At 34.2% G+C, this 16,689-nt stretch overlaps 1 protein-coding gene across 8 annotated transcripts in view; it reads right to left on the reverse strand.

Moving 5' to 3' along the window:
• Positions 1–7,533: 7,533 nt before the first annotated feature.
• The window catches only part of LOC143228696 (uncharacterized), a 28,363-nt gene continuing 19,207 nt past the window's right edge, over positions 7,534–16,689 (reverse strand). For all 8 annotated transcript variants that reach the window (XM_076459967.1, XM_076459971.1, XM_076459970.1 and 5 more), the window contains one exon: positions 7,534–7,965. In XM_076459967.1, coding sequence (XP_076316082.1) covers positions 7,924–7,965 — 42 coding nt within the window. In that variant the 3' untranslated portion in view covers positions 7,534–7,923. The remainder of the gene's footprint in view (positions 7,966–16,689) is intronic.

Here is a 16,689-nt window from a genome sequence, read left to right on the forward strand (position 1 = left end):
TCCATGTGTATTGTTTCTACAAAGGATGTTGATTTTCATTACAGTCATGTTTGTCCATGTGTATTGTTTCTATAAAGGATGTTGATTTTCATTACCGTCATGTTTGTCCACGTGTATTGTTTCTACAAAGGATGTTGATTTTCATTAGTCACGTTTGTCGATGTGTATTGTTTCTACAAAGGATGTTGATTTTCATTAGTCACGTTTGTCCATGTGTATTGTTTCTACAAAGGATGTTGATTTTCATTAGTGATGTTTGTCCATGTGTATTGTTTCTACAAAGGATGTTGATTTACATTACAGTCATGTTTGTCCATGTGTATTGTTTCTACAAAGGATGTTGATTTTCATTACAGTCATGTTTGTCCATGTGTATTGTTTCTATAAAGGATGTTGATTTTCATTACAGTCATGTTTGTCCATGTGTATTGTTTCTATAAAGGATGTTGATTTTCATTACCGTCATGTTTGTCCACGTGTATTGTTTCTACAAAGGATGTTGATTTTCATTAGTCACGTTTGTCGATGTGTATTGTTTCTACAAAGGATGTTGATTTTCATTAGTCACGTTTATCCATGTGTATTGTTTCTACAAAGGATGTTGATTTTCATTAGTCATGTTTGTCCATGTGTATTGTTTCTACAAAGGATGTTGATTTTCATTGGTCATGTTTGTCCATGTGTATTGTTTCTATAAAGGATGTTGATTTTCATTACAGTCATGTTTGTCCATGTGTATTGTTTCTACAAAGGATGTTGATTTTCATTAGTCATGTTTGTCCATGTGTATTGTTTCTACAAAGGATGTTGATTTTCATTACAGTCATGTTTGTCCATGTGTATTGTTTCTACAAAGGATGTTGATTTTCATTAGTCACGTTTGTCCATGTGTATTGTTTCTATAAAGGATGTTGATTTTCATTAGTCACGTTTGTCCATGTGTATTGTTTCTATAAAGGATGTTGATTTTCATTAGTCATGTTTGTCCATGTGTATTGTTTCTATAAAGGATGTTGATTTTCATTAGTCATGTTTGTCCATGTGTATTGTTTCTACAAAGGATGTTGATTTTCATTACAGTTACGTTTGTCCATGTGTATTGTTTCTATAAAGGATGTTGATACAAAATATTTTTCAACAAAATTCAACACTTTTACTGTGTTTGAGAAAATACTGTTGTTCACCAGGTTAATACTGGTACACACATCTGATCCCACTATATGTTGTGTTACTGGTACACACATCTGATCCCACTGTGTGTTGTGTTACTGGTACACACATCTGATCCCACTATATGTTGTGTTACTGGTACACACATCTGATCCCACTGTATGTTGTAATACTGGTACACACATCTGATCCCAGTATATGTTATCATACTGGTATATAAATCCAGTCTTAGTATGTGTTTTAAAACTGGTACATACATCTGGTCTCAGTATATACTTTAATATTGGTACATATATCTGGTTCCAGTATATATTTTAATAGTGGAATATTAATAAGCCCTACATCTAGTCTTGGTATATGTTTTAATCATTAAAAGCCCACACATTGAGTTTCTATATGTTTTATTAGACCATACATCTAGTCTCAGTGTGTTTTAATACCAGTATATTAATAAGCCATATATACAGTCCTTGTATATAACATAACATTATGTTTAGGGATAATGTGGACCCTATTTATCCATTTGGGTTGTCCCATCCTCTAAACTATGTTAAAACTACAGGGTGTTTGGAAAGTCACTGTGCACTTATATATTTATTAACTGACATGTTTCAATATAGAATACAGGAGGTAAATATGAATGACAATTATAAACAATGTTGAAAGTGACCCCCGTTGACATCAATACGGGCCTGGATCCTTCTTATTTTATTTCTAAACATCGCTATCAGTTGCTGGCTTCAAATAAGACTGAATAAAATAAGATTACAAAACTGCACAGTGACTTTTCGAACACCTTGTATTATATATATGTATATAAAGTTAAAGCCAGATTTTACCATTTTTTAGACTTTATCAAGTGTTATGTTAAACTCACTTAAATTTTCTGCCACCATGACATTCAAAAGCCAACTACCTTGTTAGAAAAGTAAAACTGTCGTAGCTGAAGATCACTCCTTCCCTGCCAAAATTTATTTGTGTTCCTTATTCCTACTATTGTCACTGTTCAGTATGAAAAATGTGATAACATTATCAATTATTTTACAGTCTTAAATACTTCAAACAAATCCCCCCCCCCAACTGTTCATTTCTCAATTCATGAAATTTTTCTCTCTCGTCATATGATTATCCCTCCATCAAAGGCACCATTCTAGTAAACTTTTCCAATAATTCAATGTCTTTCCTAAGGTAAGGAACCCAAGACTGGACACAATATTCCAAACATAGCCTAACCAGTAACCTATACAATTATAATCTGTTTAGACTTGTGTTCAGTGTTTCTGTAGATACAACCTAAAATCATATTTGGCAAACCAACAGCACAGATGAGACTGATCAACTATTACACCAAGATTAGTGACTTCTGTTAGGGTTATTGATATCCTACTTCTAACATTACAACAGTAACACTTAAGCCTATCCTTATAACTACTAACATTACAACAGTAACACTTAAGCCTATCCTTATAACTACTAACATTACAACAGTAACACTTAAGCCTATCCTTATAACTACTAACATTACAACAGTAACACTTAAGCCTATCCTTATAACTACTAACATTACAACAGTAACACTTAAGCCTATCCTTATAACTACTAACATTACAACAGTAACACTTAAGCCTATCCTTATAACTACTAACATTACAACAGTAACACTTAAGCCTATCCTTATAACTACTAACATTACAACAGTAACACTTAAGCATATCCTTATAACTACTTCTATACTGATTTCATGTGCTAAACTTTTCTATCTCTCTTATTCTTTTTACACTTAGTTTATCCTAACCCTCACTACCACTGTCTAGTCCCTGTTTAAAACTTCCTTTACAGGTGAGTTAATGATCATAACAAACAAGCCAACTCCTATCTTATCACATTAAACTGATCCAACCAGCTCATTCTTGGATATTAATCTAAGTCTCTAGCCATTTAATCCTAGTGACTGACTGATAACTTCATTCTCACAGTTAATTATAGGTAGTATTCTAAACAATATTAAGTTATGGCCTTTCATTTTAAATGTCTCTATCAACCCTTTGTACTTACTAATTACCTCTTCTGATCTACCTTTTTCATTTAATACCAGTATATTAATAGGTTATACATCCTTGTACAGCTTGTACCTTGTTGTCTGTTTCAGTAAATGTTTTAATACTGGTACATTAATAGGTCATACATCCTTGTACCTTATTGTCTGTTTCAGTAAATGTTTTAATAGTGGTACATTAATAGGTCATACATCCTTGTAGAGCTTGTACCTTGTTGTCTGTTTCAGTAAATGTTTTAATACCAGTATATTAATAGGTTATACATCCTTGTACAGTTTGTACCTTGTTGTCTGTTTCAGTAAATGTTTTAATACTGGTACATTAATAGGTCATACATCCTTGTACCTTATTGTCTGTTTCAGTAAATGTTTTAATAGTGGTACATTAATAGGGCATACATCCTTGTACAGCTTGCACCTTGTTTGTTTCAGTAAATGTTTTAATAGTGGTACATTAATAGGCCATACATCCTTGTACAGCTTGCACCTTGTTTGTTTCAGTAAATGTTTTAATAGTGGTACATTAATAGGCCATACATCCTTGTACAGCTTGCACCTTGTTTGTTTCAGTAAATGTTTTAATAGTGGTACATTACAAGGTCATACATCCTTGTACCTTGTTGTCTGTTTCAGTAAATGTTTTGAATACCAGTACATTACAAGGTCATACATCCTTGTACCTTGTTGTCTGTTTCAGTAAATGTTTTGAATACCAGTACATTACAAGGTCATACATCCTTGTACCTTGTTGTCTGTTTCAGTAAATGTTTTGAATACCAGTACATTTATCCTAGCAGAGCTTGCATCATTCTGTTTCCGTTTGAAATGTTATATTTTGTTCCATGAGATTACAAAGTGTCTTTAAATATTTTACATAAATGAATGTCATTCTTTGTTAAAGATAATTAACGTTAATATGAAATGAAGTGCTTGTTATGAGATCTGATGTGTGTTTTCATGTAAAACTCCCTTTGTTCTTTCTTATGAGTATTAAATATTTTGATGAACAGTTTTATGAAGTTCCACTGCTGTTGTTTTTTTTCTTTTTGTTGCTGTCAAAACATATATGGCATGCAAATTATAATATAGATTGTTAAGGTGTTTAGATGCTGGAGTGATAATTTATACTGTACAGAAATGCATCATTTGTAATCTTTAAATATGAGTTTTACATCAAAAGTTACAAATTCTTTCAGTATATATGTATGCTTATACATTGGGAATATTTAAATTAATTTGGTTTGAAAAGAAAAATTTAATATTAAGTTCTTTACTGTTGGCTGATGTAAGCTTTTAAACATCATCTGTGTTTGCACAGAAAAGGATCATGTCCGAATGCTATGCCCGACTTCTGGGCCATGTTAGGTGACGTGAAAACTTTCCATTGATTCCACTTTGTTTAGTTATTTTGATATCCATTATTTTTCATTACCATATGAAGTGTTGTTAGCGTTGCAAGTGGGACTTCATTCTTGTATATGAAGCTTTGAGCTTTCTGTTTTTATATGTTGGTTTTTTTCCATCATCTTGTAAGATTACTATTTTATATTGGTATTAGCTTCAGGTAAATTATTTTACTGTTAATATTTGACAGAAAGTTAAACGGATTGTTTATTTTCATTCGTTTGTGTACTTACGACAAGTCTCAATTTGAAGATAGCTTCTTTCTCTTCTCTTGTTCTGATGTGCATTGGTCTGAATGAGTTTTTTGTGGATACATCTATTTCATATTTCTATTTTTGTGTAGTCACATGGTCATATAAATGCTTTTTAAAACTGACGGTCGTTTTTCTGAGAGAAATTTAATTAGGTTGTTGATTGAGGTTGCTGGGAAACATTTTGATGACTCTTCCACGAATGTGACAAGAGATTCTCCTATGAGTTGTGACGTGTTCTACTGCTCTGTTCAGGACTAGTTGGGAGTAACTTGACATTTTAACACTTAAAATCCATTTATTGTCAGCTTGCTTTTCTTGTTTCACTGAGTTGACATGCTAACACTGTTAAAATCTATTTGTTATTCATCTAACTTCTCTTGTTCTATTGACATATTTATGAAGCACATTTCTCAAGGTTATCCCCTCACAAGTGATCTTATGGAACATGACATCTCTCGGATGACCGTGTGGACCTATGGATGAATGAGCATGGTCAATGTGGTGTACAGTGCAGATTTAATAGTTAAAGAATACCTGGTCAGGGACTATTTACTACAGAGACAATTGTCCGAGACAGGGGAAGCTTAAGGCTTGTGGCATGCATTAGTAAAAATGTTTGCAGTTAGAGGGCAGCACCAAACAAGAACAGCTAATCTTGTGACAGTAGGTCATACCATATTGGAAGTGTGTGCCTGTGATGTATCAATATGTGTGTGGTGTTTTTCTGGATGTAAGTTTTTATATCATATAATATTTAAAATAGTAATAAGTATTAAAATTTAAACCCATTAATAATTATGTTTATTTAATGTATTTTTGTGTTTGAAGAAAACTACAAATTAACAGTCTAGCTTAATTAAAGGTTGTAAGAACAGCTTCTTATGGTCCTTAATCACTGACCACCAGCTGTTTGACTTAGAAAATGGAAATAATACTCCTAACATGAGCATTAGAAACATTATCCAGCAAGACAGTGTAATAACTCATCTTGATTCACAATGAAAGCTGTCGAACATTTCAACTCTAACATTCTCATAAAGTAATTTTTCTTTTCTCCTTAAGAAATAGAAATAAAAACTTACACCAAGCTATCCAAATACACACAAATTTTAATACATTACTAGTAATGCGTCAAGTGCATATAACATACTTGACTTTTACATCAAATATGTAGGCTTACATTTCCACTAGATCCAATAAGCTTGACTTTTACATCAAACATGTAGGCTTACATTTCCACTATAACCAATAAGCTTGACTTTTACATCAAACATGTAGGCTTACATTTCCACTAGAACCAATAAGCTTGACTTTTACATCAAACATGTAGGCTTACATTTCCACCAATAAGCATTTAAACCTTAACTTTGGAATGAAAATTTAATTTCAAAACATTTGTTCTTATGTAAAAACAATTCACAGACGTAAGAAGATCTGTATAATAGGGAATTGAGGTTTCTGTACTTCTTAAATCATGGATTTAATGAAACATTTTAAAATGCTAGTATTATATTTCTATTTTAATCTCACTGGTAACTTCAAGACCAAATCAGTATACGTGACAGACACACATTTAATCTTAGTGAATTCTGAAATATGTTTGAAAGTCAGTTACTACAAGTATACATGAATTGTGTCTACACTGTATGTCAGTTAATTCATATAATCTAAGTTATTAGTTTTACACTCATGTAAAATATATTAACTGTATTATTGTAGATAACATATAAAACAAACAAGTTCATGTTTATGTATGTTACCTGTAAGGAATTTGTGTGTGTTTTGGATAACATGTACATGGGGACATTTGTTGAAGCTGTCTTACATAAACAGGTCAAAATATTAATCCTAAAGTGAGTATGTTATACAGGGTAGTCCAAAAGTTGGTGTCTAGAACAGTGTATAATTTGTACACATGATTTGTGTTTGATTAAAGAAACTACTTGTATACTGACTATATTAAATTTTGTTTTCTGAGTGTTTGGTTCTAGGCCTAGGTATGTATATAAAACATGACCCAAGAAGGATTACGTGTGTGGCTGGTAAGTTCTGAACCACTGTTAAGTTACTTGATTTTAGTGAGAAAAATACAAACTAGAAATCCAAATTTACTTAAATCATTGAGGATGGAACAAATAAACCGACAATAAGAAACCAAGCTTAAGAATAAAACAGTCATATTAATATATAAGAGACAAAGGGATGGTATTCAGCAATGAGTTCTTTTGATGTATAAACATTGTAAGGAAATTCAAGTTGTGTCTGAATATGGCTTTAAGACTCAGTTGAAGTGATCATATATAACAACAGCTTGAAATGAAATTTTCCAAAAATAACAAGAAATATTGTACAGTCCATGGCTTTTTTTAAACTAGAGTTTTATTGAATTATACAATTATGTTTGGCAAAGTGTTGTTTGGCACTATATATGCAACAACTAATTTAACATATCAATTACTAACTCTATAGTAAACTTAAATGGAGGACTTCTAGAATGAATTCATGAAGGAAAAACATGTTTTACCATTTAAAAAAAATACATACTTAGAAAACAATAAAACAGAAACTGTGATTCTACTATTAACAATTAGAAATATTTATTGACACAATACAGCTGATTGTTAACAAAGAATAAAACAGAAACTGTGATTTTACTATTAACAATTAGAAATATTTATTGACACAATACAGCTGATTGTTAACAAAGAATAAAACAGAAACTGTGATTCTACTATTAACAATTAGAAATATTTATTGACACAATACAGCTGATTGTTAACAAAGAATAAAACAGAAACTGTGATTTTACTATTAACAATTAGAAATATTTATTGACACAATACAGCTGATTGTTAACAAAGAATCAAAGATCGACAGAAAGTACAAACAAGAAACGATTCAGCAGTCTATGATGAAGGCAGTTCTAAACTATCAAATTAAATACAAAATAGGAGTTTATTAAGAACACAAACCACCATAACTGAACCAATAAGTATAATTAGAAGGTCATCAACAATAAGTCTGGAAATATTTCTTTGTTCATTTCTTACAAGTCATGTCTTCATGTCCAGAAGAAAGAAACTGTAAAAGTAATAATAATTTAGTTAATTATTATTAAATAGTGATCAGTTTCTAGAGAAATTCACTCATCAGAATGTTTAACCTGCAGAAATTACAAGTGCCACTACATCTAGAGACACTGCAGAAATTACAAGTGCCACTACATTTAGACTGCAAATATTATAGTTATCACTACAGCTATGAACACTGCAAATATTGTAGGTGTCACTACAGCTATGAACACTGCAGATATTGTAGGTGTCACTGCAGCAGTGAACACTAGATATTGTAGGTGCCACTACAGCTATGAACGCTGCAGATATTATAGGTGTCACAACAGCTATGAACACTGCAGATATTATAGGTGTCACAACAGCTATGAACACTGTAGATGTTATAGGTGTCACCAACATTTTAATGTAAAAAAGAATTATTTGAATAGTTTTTTAGTTCTCACTTATATGTAATACATGTCTGTTCTTTGCTCTGAATGGCTTAAGTTAAATTTTTCTTCCAACCCACATATGAATTTCCAAGTTTTTGTCAAATTACATGCTTATATTATAAATATTCCCAGGCAGAGAAATATCCAGGAATTTAAAACCGGGGAAGGGACAAGTCTTAACGTTCATAGTCACATATTATTTTACTGATCATAGTTACATATTATTTTACTGATCATAGTTGCATATAATTTTACTGATCATAGTTACATATTATTTTACTGATCATAGTTACATATTATTTTACTGATCATAGTTACATATTATTTTACTGATTATAGTTACATATTATTTTACTGATCATAGTTACATATTATTTTACTGATCATAGTTACATATTATTTTACTGATTATAGTTACATATTATGTTACCGATCATAGTTACATGTTATTTTACCGATCATAGTTACATATTATTTTACTGATCATAGTTACATATTTTACTGATCATAGTTACATATTATTTTACTGATTATAGTTGCATATTATTTTTCTCTACAAGTGGGTTTTCTTGTCATCACTGGTTATAGTTATATATTATTTTTCTCAGCACCAGTTTGTTACACATAATTTCTATTTCGTTTTTATAATTTTTAAGCTTTATTTTTCTTTTATATTAGTTAAATGAGTGTTGCAAGAAGGTACAAACAGAATTTACCTTAAAAAAACACTGAAGATAAACCAACAAGTTTATTCAGAAAATAATCACAATTTATAGAGTTAGGTACTGAGTTTAGACAATTGTTGAATAATTTGATAGTAATGTATTAAGAATTCAGTGAAAGACAGGATATCCATTCCCAATTCAGACTTCAGTGGAAACCAGGTCTTCTGTTCCCAATTCAGACTTCAGTGGAAACCAGGTCTTCTGTTCTCAGTTCAGATTTCAGTGGAAGCCAGGGATTCTGTTCCCAATTCAGACTTCAGTGGAAGCCAGGGATTCTGTTCCCAATTCAGGCTTCAGTGGAAGCCAGGGCTTCTGTTCTCAGTTCAGATTTTAGTGGAAGCCAGGGCTTCTGTTCTCAGTTCAGATTTTAGTGGAAGCCAGGGCTTCTGTTCTCAGTTCAGACTTCAGTGGAAGCCAAGGCTTCTGTTCCCACATAAGAACTCATCTACAACTAAGAATGAAATGACGGTGGACATAAAGCAGCACCAGTTTGATTAATCTGCAACTAAGAGTGAAATGAGGGTGGACATAAAGCAGCACCAGTTTGATTAATCTACAACTAAGAGAGAAATGAGGGTGGACATAAAGCAGCACCAGTTTGATTAATATATAACTAAGAGAAAAATGAGGGTGGACATAAAGCAGCACCAGTTTGATTAATCTGCAACTAAGAGCGAAATGAGGGTGGACATAAAGCAGCACCAGTTTGATTAATCTACAACTAAGAGAGAAATGAGGGTGGACATAAAGCAGCACCAGTTTGATTATTCTATAACTAAGAGAGAAATGAGGGTGGACATAAAGCAGCACCAGTTTGATTAATCTACAACTAAGAGTGAAATGAGGGTGGACATAAAGCAGTACCGATTTGATTAATCTACAACTAAGAGCGAAATGAGGGTGGACATAAAGCAGTACCGATTTGATTAATCTACAACTAAGAGCGAAATGAGGGTGGACATAAAGCAGCACCAGTTTGATTAATCTACAACTAAGAGAGAAATGAGGGTGGACATAAAGCAGCACCAGTTTGATTAATCTTCAACTAAGAGAGAAATGAGGGTGGACATAAAGCAGCACCAGTTTGATTAATATATAACTAAGAGAAAAATGAGGGTGGACATAAAGCAGCACCAGTTTGATTAATCTACAACTAAGAGAAAAATGAGGGTGGACATAAAGCAGCACCAGTTTGATTAATCTGCAACTAAGAGCGAAATGACGGTGGACATAAAGCAGCACCAGTTTGATTAATATATAACTAAGAGAAAAATGAGGGTGGACATAAAGCAGCACCAGTTTGATTAATCTACAACTAAGAGCGAAATGAGGGTGGACATAAAGCAGTACCGATTTGATTAATCTACAACTAAGAGAGAAATGAGGGTGGACATAAAGCAGCACCAGTTTGATTAATCTACAACTAAGAGAGAAATGAGGGTGGACATAAAGCAGCACCAGTTTGATTAATCTACAACTAAGAGCGAAATGAGGGTGGACATAAAGCAGTACCGATTTGATTAATCTACAACTAAGAGAGAAATGAGGGTGGACATAAAGCAGTACCAGTTTGATTAATATATAACTAAGAGAAAAATGAGGGTGGACATAAAGCAGCACCAGTTTGATTAATCTACAACTAAGAGAAAAATGAGGGTGGACATAAAGCAGCACCAGTTTGATTAATCTACAACTAAGAGAGAAATGAGGGTGGACATAAAGCAGTACCGATTTGATTAATCTACAACTAAGAGAAAAATGAGGGTGGACATAAAGCAGCACCAGTTTGATTAATCTACAACTAAGAGAGAAATGAGGGTGGACATAAAGCAGTACCGATTTGATTAATCTACAACTAAGAGAGAAATGAGGGTGGACATAAAGCAGTACCGATTTGATTAATCTACAACTAAGAGAAAAATGAGGGTGGACATAAAGCAGCACCAGTTTGATTAATCTACAACTAAGAGAGAAATGAGGGTGGACATAAAGCAGTACCGATTTGATTAATCTACAACTAAGAGAAAATGAGGGTGGACATAAAGCAGCACCAGTTTGATTAATCTACAACTAAGAGAGAAATGAGGGTGGACATAAAGCAGTACCGATTTGATTAATCTACAACTAAGAGAGAAATGAGGGTGGACATAAAGCAGCACCAGTTTGATTAATCTACAACTAAGAGAAAAATGAGGGTGGACATAAAGCAGTACCGATTTGATTAATCTACAACTAAGAGAGAAATGAGGGTGGACATAAAGCAGTACCGATTTGATTAATCTACAACTAAGAGAAAAATGAGGGTGGACATAAAGCAGCACCAGTTTGATTAATCTACAACTAAGAGAGAAATGAGGGTGGACATAAAGCAGTACCGATTTGATTAATCTACAACTAAGAGAGAAATGAGGGTGGACATAAAGCAGCACCAGTTTGATTAATCTACAACTAAGAGAGAAATGAGGGTGGACATAAAGCAGCACCAGTTTGATTAATCTACAACTAAGAGAGAAATGAGGGTGGACATAAAGCAGCACCAGTTTGATTAATCTACAACTAAGAGAGAAATGAGGGTGGACATAAAGCAGCACCAGTTTGATTAATCTACAACTAAGAGTGAAATGACGGTGGACATAAAGCAGCACCAGTGTGATTAATCTACAACTAAGAGAGAAATGACGGTGGACATAAAGCAGCACCAGTTTGATTAATCTACAACTAAGAGAAAAATGAGGGTGGACATAAAGCAGCACCAGTTTGATTAATCTACAACTAAGAGAGAAATGAGGGTGGACATAAAGCAGTACCAGTTTGATTAATCTACAACTAAGAGAGAAATGAGGGTGGACATAAAGCAGTACCGATTTGATTAATCTACAACTAAGAGAGAAATGAGGGTGGACATAAAGCAGCACCAGTTTGATTAATCTACAACTAAGAGAGAAATGAGGGTGGACATAAAGCAGCACCAGTTTGATTAATCTGCAACTAAGAGCGAAATGAGGGTGGACATAAAGCAGTACCGATTTGATTAATATACAACTAAGAGTGAAATGAGGTGGACATAAAGCAGCACCAGTTTGATTAATCTGCAACTAAGAGCGAAATGAGGGTGGACATAAAGCAGTACCGATTTGATTAATATACAACTAAGAGTGAAATGAGGGTGGATATAAAGCAGTACCGATTTGATTAATCTACAACTAAGAGAGAAATGAGGGTGGACATAAAGCAGCACCAGTTTGATTAATCTACAACTAAGAGAGAAATGAGGGTGGACATAAAGCAGCACCAGTTTGATTAATCTACAACTAAGAGAGAAATGAGGGTGGACATAAAGCAGCACCAGTTTGATTAATCTGCAACTAAGAGCGAAATGAGGGTGGACATAAAGCAGCACCAGTTTGATTAATCTACAACTAAGAGAGAAATGAGGGTGGACATAAAGCAGCACCAGTTTGATTAATCTGCAACTAAGAGAGAAATGAGGGTGGACATAAAGCAGTACCGATTTGATTAATCTACAACTAAGAGCGAAATGAGGGTGGACATAAAGCAGTACCGATTTGATTAATATACAACTAAGAGTGAAATGAGGTGGACATAAAGCAGCACCAGTTTGATTAATCTGCAACTAAGAGCGAAATGAGGGTGGACATAAAGCAGTACCGATTTGATTAATATACAACTAAGAGTGAAATGAGGGTGGACATAAAGCAGTACCGATTTGATTAATCTACAACTAAGAGAGAAATGAGGGTGGACATAAAGCAGCACCAGTTTGATTAATCTACAACTAAGAGAGAAATGAGGGTGGACATAAAGCAGCACCAGTTTGATTAATCTACAACTAAGAGCGAAATGAGGGTGGACATAAAGCAGTACCGATTTGATTAATCTACAACTAAGAGAGAAATGAGGGTGGACATAAAGCAGCACCAGTTTGATTAATCTACAACTAAGAGAAAAATGAGGGTGGACATAAAGCAGTACCAGTTTGATTAATCTACAACTAAGAGAAAAATGAGGGTGGACATAAAGCAGTACCAGTTTGATTAATCTACAACTAAGAGAGAAATGAGGGTGGACATAAAGCAGCACCAGTTTGATTAATCTACAACTAAGAGAGAAATGAGGGTGGACATAAAGCAGCACCAGTTTGATTAATCTACAACTAAGAGAGAAATGAGGGTGGACATAAAGCAGTACCGATTTGATTAATCTACAACTAAGAGAGAAATGAGGGTGGACATAAAGCAGCACCAGTTTGATTAATCTACAACTAAGAGAGAAATGAGGGTGGACATAAAGCAGCACCAGTTTGATTAATCTACAACTAAGAGCGAAATGAGGGTGGACATAAAGCAGTACCGATTTGATTAATCTACAACTAAGAGAGAAATGAGGGTGGACATAAAGCAGCACCAGTTTGATTAATCTACAACTAAGAGAGAAATGAGGGTGGACATAAAGCAGCACCAGTTTGATTAATCTGCAACTAAGAGCGAAATGAGGGTGGACATAAAGCAGTACCGATTTGATTAATATACAACTAAGAGTGAAATGAGGTGGACATAAAGCAGCACCAGTTTGATTAATCTACAACTAAGAGCGAAATGAGGGTGGACATAAAGCAGCACCAGTTTGATTAATATATAACTAAGAGAAAAATGAGGGTGGACATAAAGCAGTACCGATTTGATTAATCTACAACTAAGAGTGAAATGAGGGTGGACATAAAGCAATACCAGTTTGATTAATCTACAACTAAGAGAGAAATGAGGGTGGACATAAAGCAGCACCAGTTTGATTAATCTGCAACTAAGAGCGAAATGAGGGTGGACATAAAGCAGCACCAGTTTGATTAATCTGCAACTAAGAGAAAAATGAGGGTGGACATAAAGCAGTACCAGTTTGATTAATCTACAACTAAGAGAGAAATGAGGGTGGACATAAAGCAATACCAGTTTGATTAATCTACAACTAAGAGAGAAATGAGGGTGGACATAAAGCAGCACCAGTTTGATTAATCTACAACTAAGAGCGAAATGAGGGTGGACATAAAGCAGCACCAGTTTGATTAATCTTCAACTAAGAGAAAAATGAGGGTGGACATAAAGCAGCACCAGTTTGATTAATCTACAACTAAGAGAGAAATGAGGGTGGACATAAAGCAGTACCGATTTGATTAATCTACAACTAAGAGAAAAATGAGGGTGGACATAAAGCAGCACCAGTTTGATTAATCTACAACTAAGAGCGAAATAAGGGTGGACATAAAGCAGCACCAGTTTGATTAATCTACAACTAAGAGCGAAATGAGGGTGGACATAAAGCAGCACCAGTGTGATTAATCTACAACTAAGAGAGAAATGAGGGTGGACATAAAGCAGTACCAGTTTGATTAATCTACAACTAAGAGAGAAATGAGGGTGGACATAAAGCAATACCAGTTTGATTAATCTACAACTAAGAGAGAAATGAGGGTGGACATAAAGCAATACCAGTTTGATTAATCTACAACTAAGAGAGAAATGAGGGTGGACATAAAGCAGTACCGATTTGATTAATCTACAACTAAGAGAGAAATGAGGGTGGACATAAAGCAGTACCGATTTGATTAATCTACAACTAAGAGAGAAATGAGGGTGGACATAAAGCAAAACCAGTTTGATTAATCTACAACTAAGAGAGAAATGAGGGTGGACATAAAGCAGTACCGATTTGATTAATCTACAACTAAGAGAGAAATGAGGGTGGACATAAAGCAAAACCAGTTTGATTAATCTACAACTAAGAGCGAAATGAGGGTGGACATAAAGCAGCACCAGTTTGATTAATATATAACTAAGAGAAAAATGAGGGTGGACATAAAGCAGTACCGATTTGATTAATCTACAACTAAGAGTGAAATGAGGGTGGACATAAAGCAATACCAGTTTGATTAATCTACAACTAAGAGAGAAATGAGGGTGGACATAAAGCAGCACCAGTTTGATTAATCTGCAACTAAGAGCGAAATGAGGGTGGACATAAAGCAGCACCAGTTTGATTAATCTGCAACTAAGAGAAAAATGAGGGTGGACATAAAGCAGTACAAGTTTGATTAATCTACAACTAAGAGAGAAATGAGGGTGGACATAAAGCAATACCAGTTTGATTAATCTACAACTAAGAGAGAAATGAGGGTGGACATAAAGCAGCACCAGTTTGATTAATCTACAACTAAGAGCGAAATGAGGGTGGACATAAAGCAGCACCAGTTTGATTAATCTTCAACTAAGAGAAAAATGAGGGTGGACATAAAGCAGCACCAGTTTGATTAATCTACAACTTAGAGAGAAATGAGGGTGGACATAAAGCAGCACCAGTTTGATTAATCTACAACTAAGAGCGAAATGAGGGTGGACATAAAGCAGCACCAGTGTGATTAATCTACAACTAAGAGAGAAATGAGGGTGGACATAAAGCAGTACCAGTTTGATTAATCTACAACTAAGAGAGAAATGAGGGTGGACATAAAGCAATACCAGTTTGATTAATCTACAACTAAGAGAGAAATGAGGGTGGACATAAAGCAATACCAGTTTGATTAATCTACAACTAAGAGAGAAATGAGGGTGGACATAAAGCAGTACCGATTTGATTAATCTACAACTAAGAGAGAAATGAGGGTGGACATAAAGCAGTACCGATTTGATTAATCTACAACTAAGAGAGAAATGAGGGTGGACATAAAGCAAAACCAGTTTGATTAATCTACAACTAAGAGAGAAATGAGGGTGGACATAAAGCAGTACCGATTTGATTAATCTACAACTAAGAGAGAAATGAGGGTGGACATAAAGCAAAACCAGTTTGATTAATCTACAACTAAGAGAGAAATGAGGGTGGACATAAAGCAGCACCAGTTTGATTAATCTACAACTAAGAGCGAAATGAGGGTGGACATAAAGCAGCACCAGTTTGATTAATCTACAAGTAAGAGAGAAATGAGGGTGGACATAAAGCAGTACCAGTTTGATTAATCTACAACTAAGAGAGAAATGAGGGTGGACATAAAGCAGTACCGATTTGATTAATCTACAACTAAGAGAGAAATGAGGGTGGACATAAAGCAATACCAGTTTGATTAATCTACAACTTAGAGTGAAATGACGGTGGACATAAAGCAGCACCAGTTTGATTAATCTTCAACTAAGAGCGAAATGACGGTGGACATAAAGCAGCACCAGTGTGATTAATCTACAACTAAGAGAGAAATGAGGGTGGACATAAAGCAGTACCGATTTGATTAATCTACAACTAAGAGAGAAATGAGGGTGGACATAAAGCAGTACCGATTTGATTAATCTACAACTAAGAGAGAAATGAGGGTGGACATAAAGCAGTACCGATTTGATTAATCTACAACTAAGAGAGAAATGAGGGTGGACATAAAGCAATACCAGTTTGATTAATCTACAACTAAGAGTGAAATGACGGTGGACATAAAGCAGCACCAGTTTGATTAATCTTCAACTAAGAGAAATGACGGTGGACATAAAGCAGCACCAGTTTGATTAATCTACAATT

The sequence above is a fragment of the Tachypleus tridentatus genome, chromosome 10, assembly GCF_004210375.1.
Source record: "Tachypleus tridentatus isolate NWPU-2018 chromosome 10, ASM421037v1, whole genome shotgun sequence".
Lineage (NCBI taxonomy): Eukaryota > Metazoa > Arthropoda > Merostomata > Xiphosura > Limulidae > Tachypleus > Tachypleus tridentatus.